The sequence below is a fragment of the Podarcis melisellensis genome (genome assembly GCF_964234715.1).
Source record: "Podarcis melisellensis genome assembly, chromosome: 3".
NCBI classification, from domain to species: domain Eukaryota; kingdom Metazoa; phylum Chordata; class Lepidosauria; order Squamata; family Lacertidae; genus Podarcis; species Podarcis melisellensis.
The window spans coordinates 96,072,441-96,088,893 of NC_138530.1; the positions used below are offsets into that span (position 1 = coordinate 96,072,441).

At 42.4% G+C, this 16,453-nt stretch overlaps 1 protein-coding gene and 1 long non-coding RNA gene across 3 annotated transcripts in view; one reads left to right on the plus strand and one right to left on the minus strand.

Annotated features, from left to right (window-relative positions):
- The window catches only part of LOC309367329, a 182,171-nt gene that overhangs the window by 131,723 nt on the left and 33,995 nt on the right, over positions 1 to 16,453 (minus strand). The window lies entirely within an intron of this gene.
- PXDN (peroxidasin) overlaps positions 1 to 16,453 on the plus strand; it is a 70,488-nt gene that overhangs the window by 45,911 nt on the left and 8,124 nt on the right. For both annotated transcript variants that reach the window (XM_081905952.1, XM_081905953.1), the window contains 7 exons: positions 330 to 486; positions 1,830 to 1,938; positions 4,197 to 4,354; positions 7,281 to 8,784; positions 10,095 to 10,229; positions 11,132 to 11,340; positions 14,105 to 14,222. In XM_081905952.1, coding sequence (XP_081762078.1) covers positions 330 to 486; positions 1,830 to 1,938; positions 4,197 to 4,354; positions 7,281 to 8,784; positions 10,095 to 10,229; positions 11,132 to 11,340; positions 14,105 to 14,222 — 2,390 coding nt within the window. The remainder of the gene's footprint in view (positions 1 to 329; positions 487 to 1,829; positions 1,939 to 4,196; positions 4,355 to 7,280; positions 8,785 to 10,094; positions 10,230 to 11,131; positions 11,341 to 14,104; positions 14,223 to 16,453) is intronic.

Below are 16,453 nucleotides of genomic sequence, written 5' to 3' on the forward strand. Positions count from 1 at the left end.
ATGCTGAATATATGAGACTCAAAAGTTGCCCTCCTACTTGGTAATAGTATGGGAGGAATTCATCTTCAGCCAAAGGCAAACATTTCAGCTTGCAAAAGGAACAATCCCTTCTCCCCTCTCCCTGAATGCTGTTCTGGGGGTTCTGGAGCCAGTTTTGAGGGGTACACAGGACTTCTGCTTACAGTTGAATCCTGTCCTATATTCTTCATGCATAGCTCTCACTATTAATACAATGTATTTTTTAGTTTATTTAAGTTAGTTAGTGTTTGATTATCACTAGCAGGTGGACTTATAACAGTAAATTAAATTGCCTTTACGTTTTGCTGCAGGATGGTGTTCAAGTTACTGAAAGTGGAAAATTTCACGTTAGCCCTGAGGGATTTCTTACCATTCGCGATGTTGGACCAGCAGATGAAGGCCGTTATGAATGTGTTGCAAGGAATACAATTGGATATTCTTCAGTTAGCATGGTACTAAGTGTAAATGGTAAGATTTATAAACTGCAGTTGGTGTGGAAGTCTCTCTCTAAAAAAATTACCAGGATCTTCAGAAGAGAAGAGGCTTCACTGGCAATGCAGTAACTGGTGATAGAATATAGAAATTATAAAAACTTCTGGTTCGCCAGAAGCGGCTTAGTTATGCTGGCCACATAACCCGGAAGCTGTATGCTGGCTCCCTCGGCCAATAAAGCGAGATGAGCCCCGGAACCCCAGAGTCAGTCACGACTGGACCTAATGGCCAGGGGTCCCTTTACCTTTACCTTAAAAGGGAAGGGTTGCAGGGAATGAGGGAAATGGAAAGGTATTTTGAAACACAGGTGTCAGGCACACCAAGGGAATATAATTTCTACTGCATATTTAATTATTCTTTGGATGGCTCGATAATAAGGTGTCCGCCAGCAAATTCACTAATAAGAAGAATATACATCATTGTCTCCTGTTTCAGAGGATGCCGTTAGAAAGGTAATCTAGAGTTTGGAATTAGCTAAAGGGTTGGGCTGTGGGGTTTTTTGTACTTCTGCAAACCTCAGAGTTTCCACAAGCTTGCTGATACCTCCTCCTTATTTCTCAGTGGCTGTTATGGCTACAGTTCTGTTGACACTCACCACTTGCATTCACTATTAGAAGGAAGGTGTGCAGGGAAGTTGTGGCAGAATTTCAAGAGACTGAGAATATGAAGAGATAAAATATTTTCCAGGGCTTGGAGAAGAAATAGGAGTCTTTCATCTTTCCTAGAGACCACCCAGCCTTTCCCCCCGTCTAGATCAGAAATGTTGCTAAGATACAGATAAGATTACATGCTGCAGCTGAGAACCCTGGATTTGCTTTAGGGAAACCTAAAGAGTCAGAGATTGGTTTTTCTTTCTTTGCACAGCAGACTCTCATGTCCAATGGACTGCCTTTGAAAATCCTATCTGTTTTAGAAGGTAATGGGATCAAGTAATAAAAAAAAAAGCCCAGAGCCTTTTAGACAGTGTGAATCTACCATGGCTCACATATTTTCAGTGTGCCTTTGGATTATATGGCATTGTGGTTTGGGGTTCTTTAACACCTTTGTATTGCAAAACAAAGAACAAATGCTAATGGTAATTTATACCTTTTAATTGAACTTGTAGAAGAATGGAGGCATCCCCAACGCAATCTTCTTCTTTTTTTAAATGATGTTCTCAAGATATTGAAAATTTTCAGCTGTAAAAGTAAATCTTTTTAGGGGGGGAAAAGAGATTTATTTGTAATAGAAAAATGATGTCGTGTCTAGACTTTGCTCATAGTGAGTCATTTTTGCATGCGGATAAATTTGCAGCTTTTTTTCCCTCCCCCTCTCTCTAGTTCCTGATGTCAGTCGAAATGGAGATCAGTTTGTAGCAAGCTCAATTGTTGAAGCAATTGCTACTGTTGACAGAGCAATAAACTCAACCCGTACACATTTGTTTGACAGGTATTGTCTGGAGGGTTTTTGTTTTATTTTATTTCATCATGACAGTGTGCTGGTTTATTCCTTGTTCGTTTTGTAACAGTAGCTTGAGGGGACATGGCAGTTTTGCTCAAAGATCAACTGGATACTCTACATCTTGTAATTCTTTTAGCTACGATAAATCCCCCTCTCTTCACAAGTAATCCTATATAGGCATATCCACGCATCAGTTGCCTGCAATCTCAGTGGGTGGTGTAGCACAAAATGCTTTCCCACTGAGGCATAACTAAGCTTCTGGGATATTTCTACTGGTTGTATGGACTGGTGGGTGGGGAGCGCTTAGTCTAAGGCACGCTGACTCTGTGGAGACTAGAAGTGCAGAAGCTGTGTATCAGATTCCCTAAATCAGAGCCATGTGGCTTTTCCAGTTTCCAAGTAATTGTAGAAGCCCAACCAGTTCAAAATCTTCCCCATAGAAGCTGTACAAGTATTTGAGGGAGGAAAAAGAGGAAGTACTACTATTCTCCACTGCAATGCGCTCTACGTGGGGCTGCCTTTGAAGGTGACTTGGAAACTACAACTAATCCAGTATGCAGCAGCTAGACTGGTGACTGGAATTGGCTGCCAGGACCATATAACACCGGTCCAAAAGGATCTTCACTGGCTCCCAGTATGTTTCCAGGCACAATTCAAAGTGTTGGTGCTGTCCTTTAAAGCCCTAAACAGCCTCAGCCCAGTATACCTGAAGGAGCGTCCCCACCCCTATCGCTCAGCCCAGACACTGAGGTCCTCCTCCGAGGGTCTTCTGCTGGCTCCCTCACTGTGAGAAGTGAAGTTACAGGGAACCAGGAAGACGGCCCCTCTCAATAGTGGTGTCCTCCCTGTGGAATGCTCTCCCTTCAGATGTCAAGGAGATAAAGAATTACACAACTTTTAGAAGGCAGCTCTGTATGGGGAGGTTTTTAACGCTTGAGCCTAGGACTTGCCAATCAGAAGGTCGGCGGTTCGAATCCCTGTGACGGGATGAGCTCCCATTGCTCGGTCCCTGCTCCTGCCAACCTAGCAGTTCAAAAGCACGGCAAAGTGCAAGTAGATAAATAGGTAAACGAGATGAGCGCTGCAACCCCAGAGTCGGCCACGACTGGACCTGATGATCAGGGGTCCCCTTTAAGCTGCCCAGAGTGGCTGGGGAAACCCAGCCAGATGGGTGGGGAATAAATAATAAAACTATTACTATTATTATTAAATAACAAAAGTACTTCTTCATGCAGCACACATCGAGAACTCACTCCAGCGGCTGCAGTTACAGCCACCAACTTGGATGCCTTTAATGTAGGGTGAGACAAATTCATGAAGGACAAAGCCATCAGTGGCTGCTAGCCACAATGGCTGTACGCTACCTCCATAGTTGGAGGCAGTATACTTCCCAAGATGGGAGAGTGCTACTGTCCTCAAGTCTTGCTCATGGGTTTCCCATAGGCATCTGGTTGGCCACCGTGGCAACAGGATGCAGGAGTAGATGGACCACTGTTCCATCCCATCAGGGCTCTCCTTGTGTTCCTATGTTCTCATGCCAAAGTACACTTGTCCCCTTTTGAAACAACACTAGCTTATCTTTGGAGACAACTCTCCCAAGTTTTGAAGCATACTTTCAGGATCCCAGTTGTGCACATGTATAGCTTTCCACTCAGGTCTTTTGGAATTATTTCTCTCCCCCCCCCCAAAATGAGCTGTTCTGGGGATTCTCCTGACCTCTCCCTCCCAAACACCCAATTTTGTGGGCCACATTGGGGGAGGGAAGAGAGGGGAAAGCCCCATTGCGCAAATGAAAGTCTTTGTCAAGGCTCTCGCTGATGGGGCTCATTAGCTGAGTCCTGCCCAATGCGTGTGATGGAAACGTTTTCTTAGATTTTGTATACTCCAGTCCACAGTGAATCTAGTGAAATGTGTCAACAAGGGCTTCTTTTCCCCTTGTTTCGTTTTGTGGTCGTGCAGCATGCTTGACAGTCCTTACTCAACAAACCATGTGAAGTTGTCAGCTGCTGATACTTTATTTATTTATTTCTTGCTTGCCATTTGGGGGATAAGCAATCAAGGTATGTATTTATGAAGACTTGTTGCTGATGATTTAATATAACCATTAGAGCTTTTATAGATCGTAGTCTTCATATTAGTAACCAGCCAGCACATAGTGTTAAGGGCACAGCCGCTTTATCGCACACATCTGGATGGCTCTGTTTACCCTTTTACTTTTATGTCTTCTTCCTGTTTTCATCTATTAGCCGTCCTCGTTCTCCAAATGATCTGCTGGCCTTATTTCGATACCCAAGAGACCCTTACACTGTGGAGCAAGCAAGAGCTGGAGAAATATTCGAAAGAACATTGCAGCTAATTCAAGAACATGTGCAAGATGGTCTGATGGTTGACCTAAATGGAACAAGTCAGTGCTTTTGCCTTGTGTGCTCTAATTATGCATGACATTAGCCTGGAGTGGCATAGTCCAGCGCTGTGTGCCTTATCGTCCGGGTTTTGGCCTGTTTGTCAGAAGCTTGTATACAGATGTTGTGTGCTGTCACTGGGTGTAGAGTTATGTCATGTGTGTTATGCCATGTCCTGTGTTCTGTTGTGGGACTAGGAGTTGGTGGTCAGTTGTGGGTTGTGTGGTTTTTGTTTTCAAATCAGTTTAGTGGCAAACATATCCCTCCTGTGAGTTCCATCGTTGGTATCAGGGCCAGATTCTAAAGGTGGATTTGGCAGGTATGGACATGCCAGTCCCAGCTATGCCAGCTCCATTGCTAGATTTGAGCATCTCTGCCAGTGTACCACCTGTGACAGTGGCATGCCTTGTGTTCCTTGTTTGGCATAGTGGGCCTTCTCCACCTCCTCTGTCCTCTTGGCTGGTGTATCTTGAGCGTAGGGTTTTAGCTGTATATAATAAATAAAATGCACATATGAAACCTTCTTTTTTAAAAAAGTCTTGCGCTAGGAAGGTGTCTCTGATCTAAACTACTTCCGGCAAAGTGAAAAGCAATGGTGGTGAGCAACCTGGTTTCATTTTTCCTCCAGAAAAGGTGCTTTGGGGGTAAAATTAAATGTTCCATCACAAACATAAAGCGCTTGGGTGGGAAGAAAGTTGCGGTGGGTGAAGGAACAGGCTTGGAATTTGAAGCTAGGGTTCTTGAGCTGCAGGCTGGGGCTGAGATAGTTTGTGCCCCAAATGAAGGAATAGCCATTGACACATGGCATTGACACCGAACAGCTGAAAGGAGTGGTGTAGACTCCATGAGCTGGAATGAAGTATGTGAAACCTTTGTAAGTGCCTCAAATAGCATCTACACAACAGGTTAAATTCAAAAATAATATGTAGCGGGATTTTAAAAAATGTTTTCTCTCCCTCCCCCTGTTCTTCTCTTTCAATGTGTCTCTCCCCTCTCAAACTGCATACTTTACAGTGGTACCTCGCAAGACGAATGCCTCGTAAGACGAACAACTCGCAAGACGAAAGAGTTTTTCGTGTTTTGAGTTGCTTCGCAAGACGAATTTCCCTATGGGCTTGCTTCGCAAGACGAAAAACTTCTTGCAAGTTTGTTTCCTTTTTCTTAAAACCGTTAATACCTATGGGAATCCGTGCTTCGCAAGACGAAAAATTCGCAAGGCGAAAAAACTCGCAGAACGAATTAATTTCGTCTTGCGAGGTACCACTGTATTCTGAAAGCAAAATGCAAATAGGATGTTTTAGCACCATAAAGGTTCATCCGAGGGTTTCACAAATGAAACACGTATGACTTTTTACTTCTTTCCCTCCAATGTGGAATGCTGCTTGAGGATATGAGCAACTCTATCTCCACACTGCTTAAAGCGTGTTTTGCAATCACCTTTTCTGACAACGCCTAATAATTGCCCCGGTGGAATACCCATATCCTTAGTCTGAATGTATCAACATAAGCTAAAATCGCATTTGTAAAGCAATTATTTCATAATCCCTCCAAGGCCTTGTTTTTGGCAGTTATCTGTGCTTGAGGCATGTTGCAAAGTAGTTGGAAGCTACACTAAAATCTTAGTAAGGCAGAACAGCTAGGACTTGGCAGGTAATGAACTGCTGCAGCCAGGTTGATCATGTGAAAGGAAATAATTTTCCTTAGGATAGTTCTTCTGTTTTGAGTAATTGTGAGTTTTATTAAAGTATACTAAAAACTTAAACTCAAAACCCTGAACTCAGCACAAGGTTCTATGCTTCATGGTTTTGAAACGTTGCCAAATTTCTGCACATAATTCGGACTAAACAGATAATTTATACTGAGTCATTTATTGTCTTGCAACATTCTCCAAATCCAGATCATGACTTTGACAATGTACATTTTTGTGTGTGGAACGGTTGTGATATATTTGATTGCAGTCAAAACACACCATTTTCAAGTATAATTGTGAATAAAATCCTAACATTTCTAGATTAAATATTATATAAAATATTTTTAATCATTCTTAAAATGTAATTCACAAACAATTCTGGCAATAATACAATCATACTGGATATGGCTGAAATGATCTTAAGTTTTTTTTCTTATTGTCTCTTTTTACGAATAAGCCTTGGCTTTTAATAGATGTTTGTTTGAGAGAAACAGGTTGCAAATTCTTGTTCACACATAACCCCTAAGCTGTTGCTCCATGGTATGTTGCCCTGCCCTACAAAGGAAGCAAAACAGGGATTGCTGAAGCTGCAGCTTATGCACAAATTTAATTTCCATAACATTGTATTATGCCAGCATTATGTGCAAGCAAGGGCACTGGTGGATCAGTTTTTTTAAATAAAAAAAAGATTGTGATTAAGTTATGTGTAGCTTGTCTCCCATTACTTTAAGTAAGTTTTTTAAAAAATACTACTAGGAAAAGAATAATTTTTGTGCTACCTCCTAAAGGTGATCTGCAACCCTACACCCACTTCCTCGTGTACTCAGGGGGGAGCTGTATTCTCAGTAATGACTGTGTGTGAAGTCAACTGGTTGATTAATAGATCAAGTAATGTCACACCTTTTGAGATATCGCAAAAGGGAGCATTCTAGCTTATGATATAATAAACAGAAGCTATCATTCATCATAGCTCCTGTGCCTTCTTTCCGAAAGAAAATGGCTATCTTTAATATTTTCTTTCCCGTTCCCTATTGCAGTAACACACCAGAACCAAAAGAGCCTCAAAAGGTAAAGAATTGTGCCCCTTAACTCACAGTACCCTGATTTAAAATGCCCCCCGACTAATTAGTTTATCAGTGTTGTAGATTTTACATGGTTAAAACTGATTAAAGCATTTTTATTCCTAGGACTTAAAAAGTATTTGATTCGTCCCTCTCTCTCTCTCTTATCTGTTTCAGGCTATCACTATAATGACCTTGTGTCTCCACAGTATTTGAATCTGATAGCTAACCTCTCAGGCTGCACGGCCCATAGGCGTGTGAATAACTGCTCAGATATGTGCTATCACCAGAAATACAGAACACATGATGGGACCTGCAATAACTTGCAGCATCCGATGTGGGGAGCCTCCCTAACAGCCTTTGAACGCTTGCTGAAGTCAGTCTACGAAAACGGATTTAATTTGCCAAGGGGCATTGGAGCTAACCGGCGTTACAACGGACACACACTCCCAATGCCACGCTTGGTTTCAACTACACTGATCGGGACGGAAACAATAACCCCCGACGACCAGTTTAGCCATATGCTGATGCAATGGGGCCAATTCCTAGACCATGACCTGGACTCCACCGTTGCTGCTCTGAGTGAAGCCAGGTTTTCTGATGGCCAGCACTGCAGCTCCGTTTGTACAAACGACCCCCCGTGTTTCTCCATCATGGTGCCGCCCAATGACCCTCGAGTCAGGAACGGAGCGCGGTGCATGTTTTTTGTGCGTTCCAGCCCGGTGTGCGGAAGCGGCATGACTTCCCTTCTCATGAATTCGGTTTACCCACGAGAACAGATCAACCAGCTGACTTCCTATATCGATGCGTCCAATGTGTATGGTAGTTCAGATCACGAGGCACAAGAAATCAGAGACTTGGCAAGCCACAGGGGGCTTCTGAGACAGGGCATTGTGCAGAGATCTGGGAAGCCTCTTCTGCCATTTGCTACCGGCCCACCAACTGAATGTATGCGGGATGAGAATGAGAGCCCGATTCCTTGCTTCTTAGCCGGCGACCATCGCGCCAATGAACAGCTGGGACTCACCAGCATGCATACCTTGTGGTTCAGAGAACACAACAGGATTGCCACAGAGTTGCTGAAACTCAACCCACACTGGGACGGCGATACAATTTATCACGAAACACGCAAGATTGTGGGTGCAGAAATGCAACACATAACGTACAGCCACTGGCTGCCTAAGATTTTGGGAGAGGTAGGATTGAAGATGCTTGGCGAATATAAAGGTTACGACCCCAATATTAATTCTGGAATAACTAATGAATTTGCAACTGCCGCTTTTAGGTTTGGTCACACGCTGATCAATCCCATACTGTATCGGTTGGATGAAAACTTTGAGACTAGTCCACAAGGCCACATACCTCTTCATAAAGCGTTCTTCTCCCCGTTTCGGATTGTAAACGAAGGAGGTATAGATCCGCTTCTAAGGGGTTTATTTGGTGTCGCTGGTAAGATGCGTGTAACGTCGCAGTTGCTCAATACGGAATTGACAGAGAGGCTTTTCTCCATGGCACGGGCAGTAGCGTTAGATCTGGCCGCCATGAATATTCAAAGAGGTAGAGATCACGGAGTACCACCTTACCACGATTTTAGAGTTTACTGTAACCTTTCTTCGGCTCACATGTTTGAAGATTTGAAAAATGAAATCAAGAATCCTGACATCAGAGAGAAACTCAGGAGGTAAGTGTTAGATAAATGTGACTTAAAATAAAAATGTACTTATTTGGTGGGAACTAAACATTCTTATTTCTTTAAACAAAAACAAAAAAACACTCAATTGTAAGTTATGAACCGTATTTTTGGCTCTATAAGACGCACCCGACCACAAGACGCAATATTCTGAATCTCAGAAGCCAGAACAGCAAGAGGGATTGCTGCGCAGTGAAAGCAGCAATCCCTCTTGCTGTTCTGGCTTCTGGGATAGCTGCGCAGCCTGCATTCGCTCCATAAGATGCACACACATTTCCCCTTACTTTTTAGGAGGAAAAAAGTGACTCTTATAGAGCAAAAAATACGGTACTTCCAACACTTCTGCTCACACAACAGGACTTTTCCTTCTCCTCCTCCTCCTCCTCTCCCTGCATCTGCTCCCAGATCTGCTCCAGAGGATCTCCTGATTCTTTAAAAGAGATTTTGAGGGTGCATGGTTGGGCTATAGGAGAGAGAAGAGGAGAATGAACCAGCAGCATTGGATACAACCCAGAATAACCTGCATGTGACACTACTGCTCTTAGGCAAAACTAAGAATGCCTTTGTGCTATCTAGATAGATAAGATTTATTGAATAGATTTACTGAACCAACTAATGTTTAAAATGTTGGAGGTTACCTTCTGAGTTACAGCAAAGGTTTACATTACCTTGCTTTAGAAATCAGCTTACAGAAGTCAAATGGAAATAAGGGCTCAAACATGCCTGGAAGCTGTGCTGACTAATCCTACAGATGTGATCTCATCCTCAGTCTGGGGAAGGAAAGACACTGTACACATCCAAACAGTCAGCGAGTGCAGAAAAAAGGGGAATGAGAGAATTGGCTCAAATTAAGTCCTACATAGGCACACAAGGGGAAGGCAACCAAAGTAAAAACCAGACTGCCATCTTTCTACCTCCAACTGTGTGACATTTCAGCTGTCATTCTTCAAAGTGGTATAAGGCTGAAATTGTGTGTACTGTATGATCTTTAATCATTTATCCTTTTTTTACATTTTATTTCATATTCTTTACTGAAAAATATACAAAATTTTAGGTGCACACAGTAAGATAAGACACAAAACAGAAGAAACAAGAAATAGTACACATGTGGAAAACAAAACACAACAACAACAAAAAAGATATTGTATACATTACAAAAAATGGGGGGGGACTTCCTATTGGAGTTAACCAGTCCTTAATATAATATGGTATTTAGAAAATATGGTATATTTATGGAGAAATTTAACAATATTTGGAATTCATTTTTATAAATCCTCAATCATTCATCTTACTTGTAATAGGTTATATGGTTCACCACTGAACATAGATTTGTTTCCTGCTCTTATGGTGGAAGATTTAATTCCTGGTAGCAGATTGGGACCAACACTGATGTGTCTCCTGAGCACACAGTTTAAGCGTCTCCGAGATGGGGACAGGTAAGTTTTGGTAGAAAATAAAAAATAATTCAAAATGAATAATTTCACCATCTTAACAATAATCAGCTATAGTGGCTGTGTATCCTCTTTGTCTCTTATACTTAATTAGTCTTTCAGTTACCATACCAGGCTAGTATACGAGGAAGTGTACCCTGTGGTAAAAATGTAGGAATTGGTTGGGAGTGGGTCAGATTTAGAAGTTGATTGTGCCAGATCCAGGCCTTAGTTTGCCTACCTATGGTCTTAAAAGTGCTATTATTCTAGAAAAAGAGGTCCTGGAACTCACTATGAAAACCTCCCTTATCATGGCAATGGCACCCACCTGAGAGATGCCGTAACTTGAGTTCCGGCTGGAAAAAAAGCCCTTGTCTTAAGCAATATAACACAGCTTCCCAGGTCTCTGATTAACTTGTTTAACAATAGGAACACCAAAAAAGGGGCTAACCTCCCCTCTTCCACCATATAAGTGAAGTAAAACATGGAGCGGGTTTTTATTGAAATACTGTCAGCTCATTTCAGTGTATGTCTCACAAAGAACAGTAAGTAACTGACCACCATTTTGCAGTTATTTTAATGCTCAAGGTGATTTGCCTATCTTCTTGAAGGACAGACTAGTCCTGGTTTGCCGGAATATTTTAATATATTGACATTGGGTTTTCATTTAAGGGTAGAAATGGCAGGTGAGCTAAGAAATACTCGTCATCAGGCGGTGGTGATTCATGGAGGTGGAGTCTCATTGTGCAAGCATACCATGTTCCATGCATGCAACAACTTAGTTGACTCCCACCCACAGTCCTGATAATTGCAAAGTTTAATCCCATCTTCCGATGGAATGTTCTATCCATATTTTTTTAAACTGAAATTTGTCTAATGATTTATTCTTACTTTATGTGAGACTATAGGTTATGGCATGAGAATCCAGGTGTGTTTACTCCATCTCAGTTGACTCAGATCAAGCAGGCATCCCTTGCCAGAATTCTGTGTGACAATGGCGACAACATAACCAGAGTGCAACGTGATGTTTTCAGAGTGGCTGAGTTCCCACATGGATATGGAAGCTGCGATGAAATTCCTAAAGTAGATCTCAGGATGTGGCAAGATTGCTGTGAAGGTAGGTAGACACCCACACACAATTATTCTGAAAAGGTAATATAAATAATAATAATAATAATAATTTTATTATTTATTGGATTTGTTTGCTTCTAAGTTGCTTTGGGGTTGATAAAGCAATTAACAGACAAAAAAAAAATACCCACATAGATACATTAAAAACATCCATCCACTTCCAAAAGGCTACAGTTAATGGTCAAAGGCCTGGTTATAGAGGTAGGTTTTTGCCTGGTGCTGAAAGATGTATAATCATGGCACCAGGCGAGCATTCTACAGAAGAGGAGCCACAACAGTAAAGGACCATTCTTGTGTTGCCACCCTCTGGACCTCTGAAATAACTTCATTGATATTAGGCAGGGAAACAAGTTGAGGAATATAAGTTATCAAGTTCCTTTCTCAAAGCAACTGTTTGATGTTCTAAGGCTTTTAGTTCTTCTTGCACAGATCCTGCTGGATGTGGCTTCTTATAATTGACCTAGGGACCTGGGTTCAAATCCCTGCCCTGTCGGGAGATCTTTGAGAAGTGAGCATTCTCCCCTAGAATGACCATTCTAACCCAATCTTAAAAGGCTGGTGAGAAAGGGTGAAAACCCTTGCAAAATACAATACCCTCCCCAATAAGGACATTTGAAGAAAGATGGAGTATCCATGTGATATACAAGTATTTCTTAAGCACTGTGCTTTAGTGGTCCATATTTGGCAAAACCTCGACATCATATTCATTATGCTTAATACATGTTCAGTTTGGACGGTACCATTTGAGTATGCTTTGGCTCACTTTGCCTGAACCTCATCTGCACTCCTCAAGAGAAGTCTATGGCTAGCACTGTTTACAGTAAAGTTTATCCTTATCTCTTAGACAGTCATCTTGGTCAATTTCCTCTGGTCCCTTCCCAGACAAAACAATAACCGCAGTTGGGAAGGAGAGGAAGTGGCAGTTGTGAAAGCTCACTAGGAACAAGACAGGACTCATTGTCTCTTCTCTGCACTGGAATTTAGTTGGCGTGCATGAAGTTTGTAGTCTCCTGCTGCCCCAACCCCTTCACTTTTAGAGGCAGAAAGAAATGTAAAACCCATGAGCCCCAATGGGAATAACAGTCCTCAACATGATCAGGACCTCCATTTTCCATCAAGAAGAGGTCACCAGTGCCTACATTATCTCTAATGAACCTTCACCACAGGTGGTTACCCCTCTCCCAAAGATTAAGGGTCTCCCAAAGACCCTACTCTAAAGGGAGTGAGGATCTTCAAACCATGGGTATTTATATTTCAGGCTCTCCCAATTCCAAATTTGTTCCCATTTCACCCCTTTCTTCCTCAGGAGCTAATGGAAGCTTTCACAATTTTGAGAAAAAGCAAGAAGAGGCTATTACACTTACAGACATTGTTCCTCTATATATTGAAAAGAGAAACATTGCTCCTATTCTGCAAACAAGCACTTTTCAATCAAAATTTGACAGTTTGGCCAAGGTGTATACTATAAAAAGCTGGCCTTTTTATTGAGTCTTTATTATTGCAACACTACATAATACAATGTATCTGTTTTTATTATCCTTCCTGTTTTCCTTGCGCCTAAATACTTTTCCAGGATAGAGTTTAAATTATATTTGTTACTGAAATGTATCTCTTCCTGGAACGTTTAGCAAGTAGTAAAGCAGTGTAATAAAAAGAAAAACAAAGTGGCTCTTCCTCTGCATAATAACAAAACCCAAATGCTTGTTTGACAAACCATTGCCGCCACAGAATTACTGTTTTAATCTGGTAAGCAAAGTAGTTTCTCTCTCTGTGTGTCTCTCTCAAAAATGATTAATATTTCATCTTCCTTTTGTTCCAATGCCGTTGACAGCTTTCTTGCCCTTTTGAGCTTTCCTGAAATGCACATCTTAAAGCATCAACATAAGCCAACCCTCTCAAACCACAGATCTGCATAGTGATGCCCCCTGAAAAAGGAATCTGTTCAAATCTTTCAGTCAGAGAACTTTGATGAACAAACCTCCTCTCTCAGCAGTAAATAGCACATCACTAACATTCTCTTCCACTCTCAGCCAGCAAATCTACTGTAGGAAAGCTTTCCACAACCCTAGTGTGAGTTCCCATACTATTCACCACCCCTTGTCTTCCCATCTCTTAAGGGATAAAGTATATAGCACCTGCAAACAGCTGCCTACCTCGGCCTCCAGTGTATAATCAAACTTCCCGTAGATGTTTAATTTCACTGTAAGTGAAGTTTCTCTCTCTCTCTGTATGTCTCTCAGAGAGGTACTGATATTTCACCAAAAGATTTTAGGGAAGAGGTTATTTTGAGCTTTTCCATACAGTTTTCCAAGCCAGAAAATTAAAAAGCCAATTACAGTTTACTGGGCACAATAGGTAAAGGGTAAAGGGACCCCTGACCATTAGGTCCAGTCGTGGCCGACTCTGGGGTTGTGGCACTCATCTCACTTTATTGGCCAAGGGAGCCGGCGTACAGCTTCCGGGTCATGTGGCCAGCATGACTAAGCCGCTTCTGGCGAACCAGAGCAGCGCACAGAAACGCCGTTTACCTTCCTACCGGAGTGGTACCTATTTATCTACTTGCACTTTGACGTGCTTTCGAACTGCTAGGTTGGCAGGAGCAGGGACCAAGCAACGGGAGCTCACCCTGTCGCAGGGATTCGAACCGCCAACCTTCTGATAGGCAAGTCCTAAGCTCTGTGGTGTAACTCACATGTCTTTAAAAACCGAAAACTTGTTCATAAACCCCATAACATTCTGTTCAATTTCAGACTGTAGAACTAGAGGACAATTCAATGCATTCTCTTACCACTTTCGAGGAAGACGTTCCCTTGATTTCAGTTTCCGTGAAGACAAGCCATCAAAGCACATGAAAATGTCAAAAACAAGGTAAAGGTTTTATTTATTTATTTATTTATTTATTTATTTTTTAAAATGACAATATGTAAACATGCATGTTATTACTGAGGAACAGAAGTCTTTGGACACCTCCCAAACATTCTGCTGCAAGTCTTTATTTACTTTTGTCCTTTAGCACATGAATTTTAGGAATGTGGCCGTATCTTATCAGCTAGGAGGTCGTATGTCTTACTCGTTTCCAAAAGTTGCATTCCTTTTATTTCAAGTGCTTCATAATTAAATAGCTTTAGAAGGAACTCTTTCTTGGCAAATGCATCACAAGCAATCATTCAGAATCCCAGACTTGTTTTATCTTACATAGGAAAAATAATTCGGGGCAAATACATGGTTATTCAGATTGCAAGGTTGGCTACCTGGTGTGATCCAAAATGCGGTCATTTTTTGCGCTGTTGTATTTTTTATGGGTTGCTATCCTTCCAGAGATTCATGCACTGAGTGCCAGACTACTATTCAAAATCATTTTGATAAGACCAAGTGGATTGTGAATCATACAACAAAGGTGTGTTATCTCCAGTGCTGTTTAATATTTACAATAAGCCATTAGGAGCGGCCATTAGGTGTTTTGGAGCGAGGTGTCGTCAGTATGCTGATGACACTTGGCTCTAGTTATCCATAGCATCTTACAAGGGAGATAACTGGGGAAGCATCAGTAATGGGAGCAACAAACATGTCAGAATATCATGTTACGAACAGGATTATTGGATTCTTTAATTAATAAAATCCCAGTTCTAAAGCAAATAACATTTATTTTTTAAGAATCTTTTATGTCCTACTAATGTACAGAGCTTTTAATCATAAAAATCCTGAACAGCTTTGCTAATCCAAGTGTACTTTTTCCACCTAGGATGATAGATGGGCCTTCCTAGGACTATGACATCATGCCTTCAGTGCATAGGCAAAGTAATTTATGAGTTGCATCAACAACACACCTAAATTACATTTTGGCCTTTCCGTCTCTCCTGGTTTTTGTCCCTGAGCAGGAGGGATATGAGCATGATGTAAATATCTTAGGAAGTTGAAGTGTATGGTTCTTGTCATTTTGGCTATGGTTGCATGGTAGGTGGGAGAAATGCTTAAAAATGTGTGTAGTACACACTGTAACAGTCTCAGATTTGTAAAATAGAATGCAGCTTGCAAAACCTGTAATGGGATACCATGCTTGGAAATTAGCCAGTACAAATGTTTGTTAAGAGTTTCATATTTTATCGTTTAAAAACCCTGATCTAAGACAATCACCAAGTCTTTAATCTTCCATTTGTTTATGAATCAGTCTTTTAACATATGTTTATTTCTAGTGAGAGGCATTTTTTTTAAAAAAATGCAAAGGTAATAAAAATGGGGGGGGGGGATGACTGTCCATGTTCCAGCACTATGAAACAACAATAAACAAGGGTTAAAATGAATATGATGCACTTCTTAACATATACAGTGGTGCCCCGCAAGACGAATGCCTCGCTAAACGAAAAACCCGCAAGACGAAAGGGTTTCCCGATTTTTTAGCGGCTTCGCAAGACGAAAGCCCATAGGGAAATCTCCGGGGACAGCGGGGAAGCGCAGCGCGCCTTCTCCTCTGTTCCCGGACCTGTCCTAAGGCTTGCGGTGGGAGGTCCCGGAACAGAGGGGAAGGTGCGCAGCGCTTCTCCTCTGTTCCCGGGGCTTGCGGTGGGAGGAGGGTTTTTCCTCCCCACCGCCAACATTCAGAACAGCATTCTGAATGTTGGCGGTGGGGAGGAAAGCCCTCCTCCCACCGCAAGCCTTCAGGACAGGTCCGGGAACAGAGGGGAAGGTGCGCAGCACTTCTCCTCTGTTCCCGGACTTGTCTTGAAGACTTGCGGTGGGAGGAAGGTTTTCCTCCCCACCGCCAACATTCAGAAGGCTGTTCTGAAGGCTGGCGGTGGGAAGAAAAGCCCTTCTCCCCCGCCAGCCTTCAGAAGAGTTCCCGCAGGGCTCCCCAAGCTGCGAATGTCTGCCCAGCGCGAGGGGCGCGCTGCTTAAGAGCGCCCCTTGCGCGGGGAAGCAGGCTGCTATCCGCAGCTTGGAGAGCCCTCCGGACCTCTTCTGAAGGCGGGCGGGGGGCAAAAGTCTTTGCTCCCCCCCGCCTGCCTTCAAAAGCCGTCCGGGAGCATTTTAAGATCGCCATGGACAGCGGAGAAGTCTCTGCTGTCCCGGGAAGGCAGGCAGGGGGGAAGCAAAGACTTCCC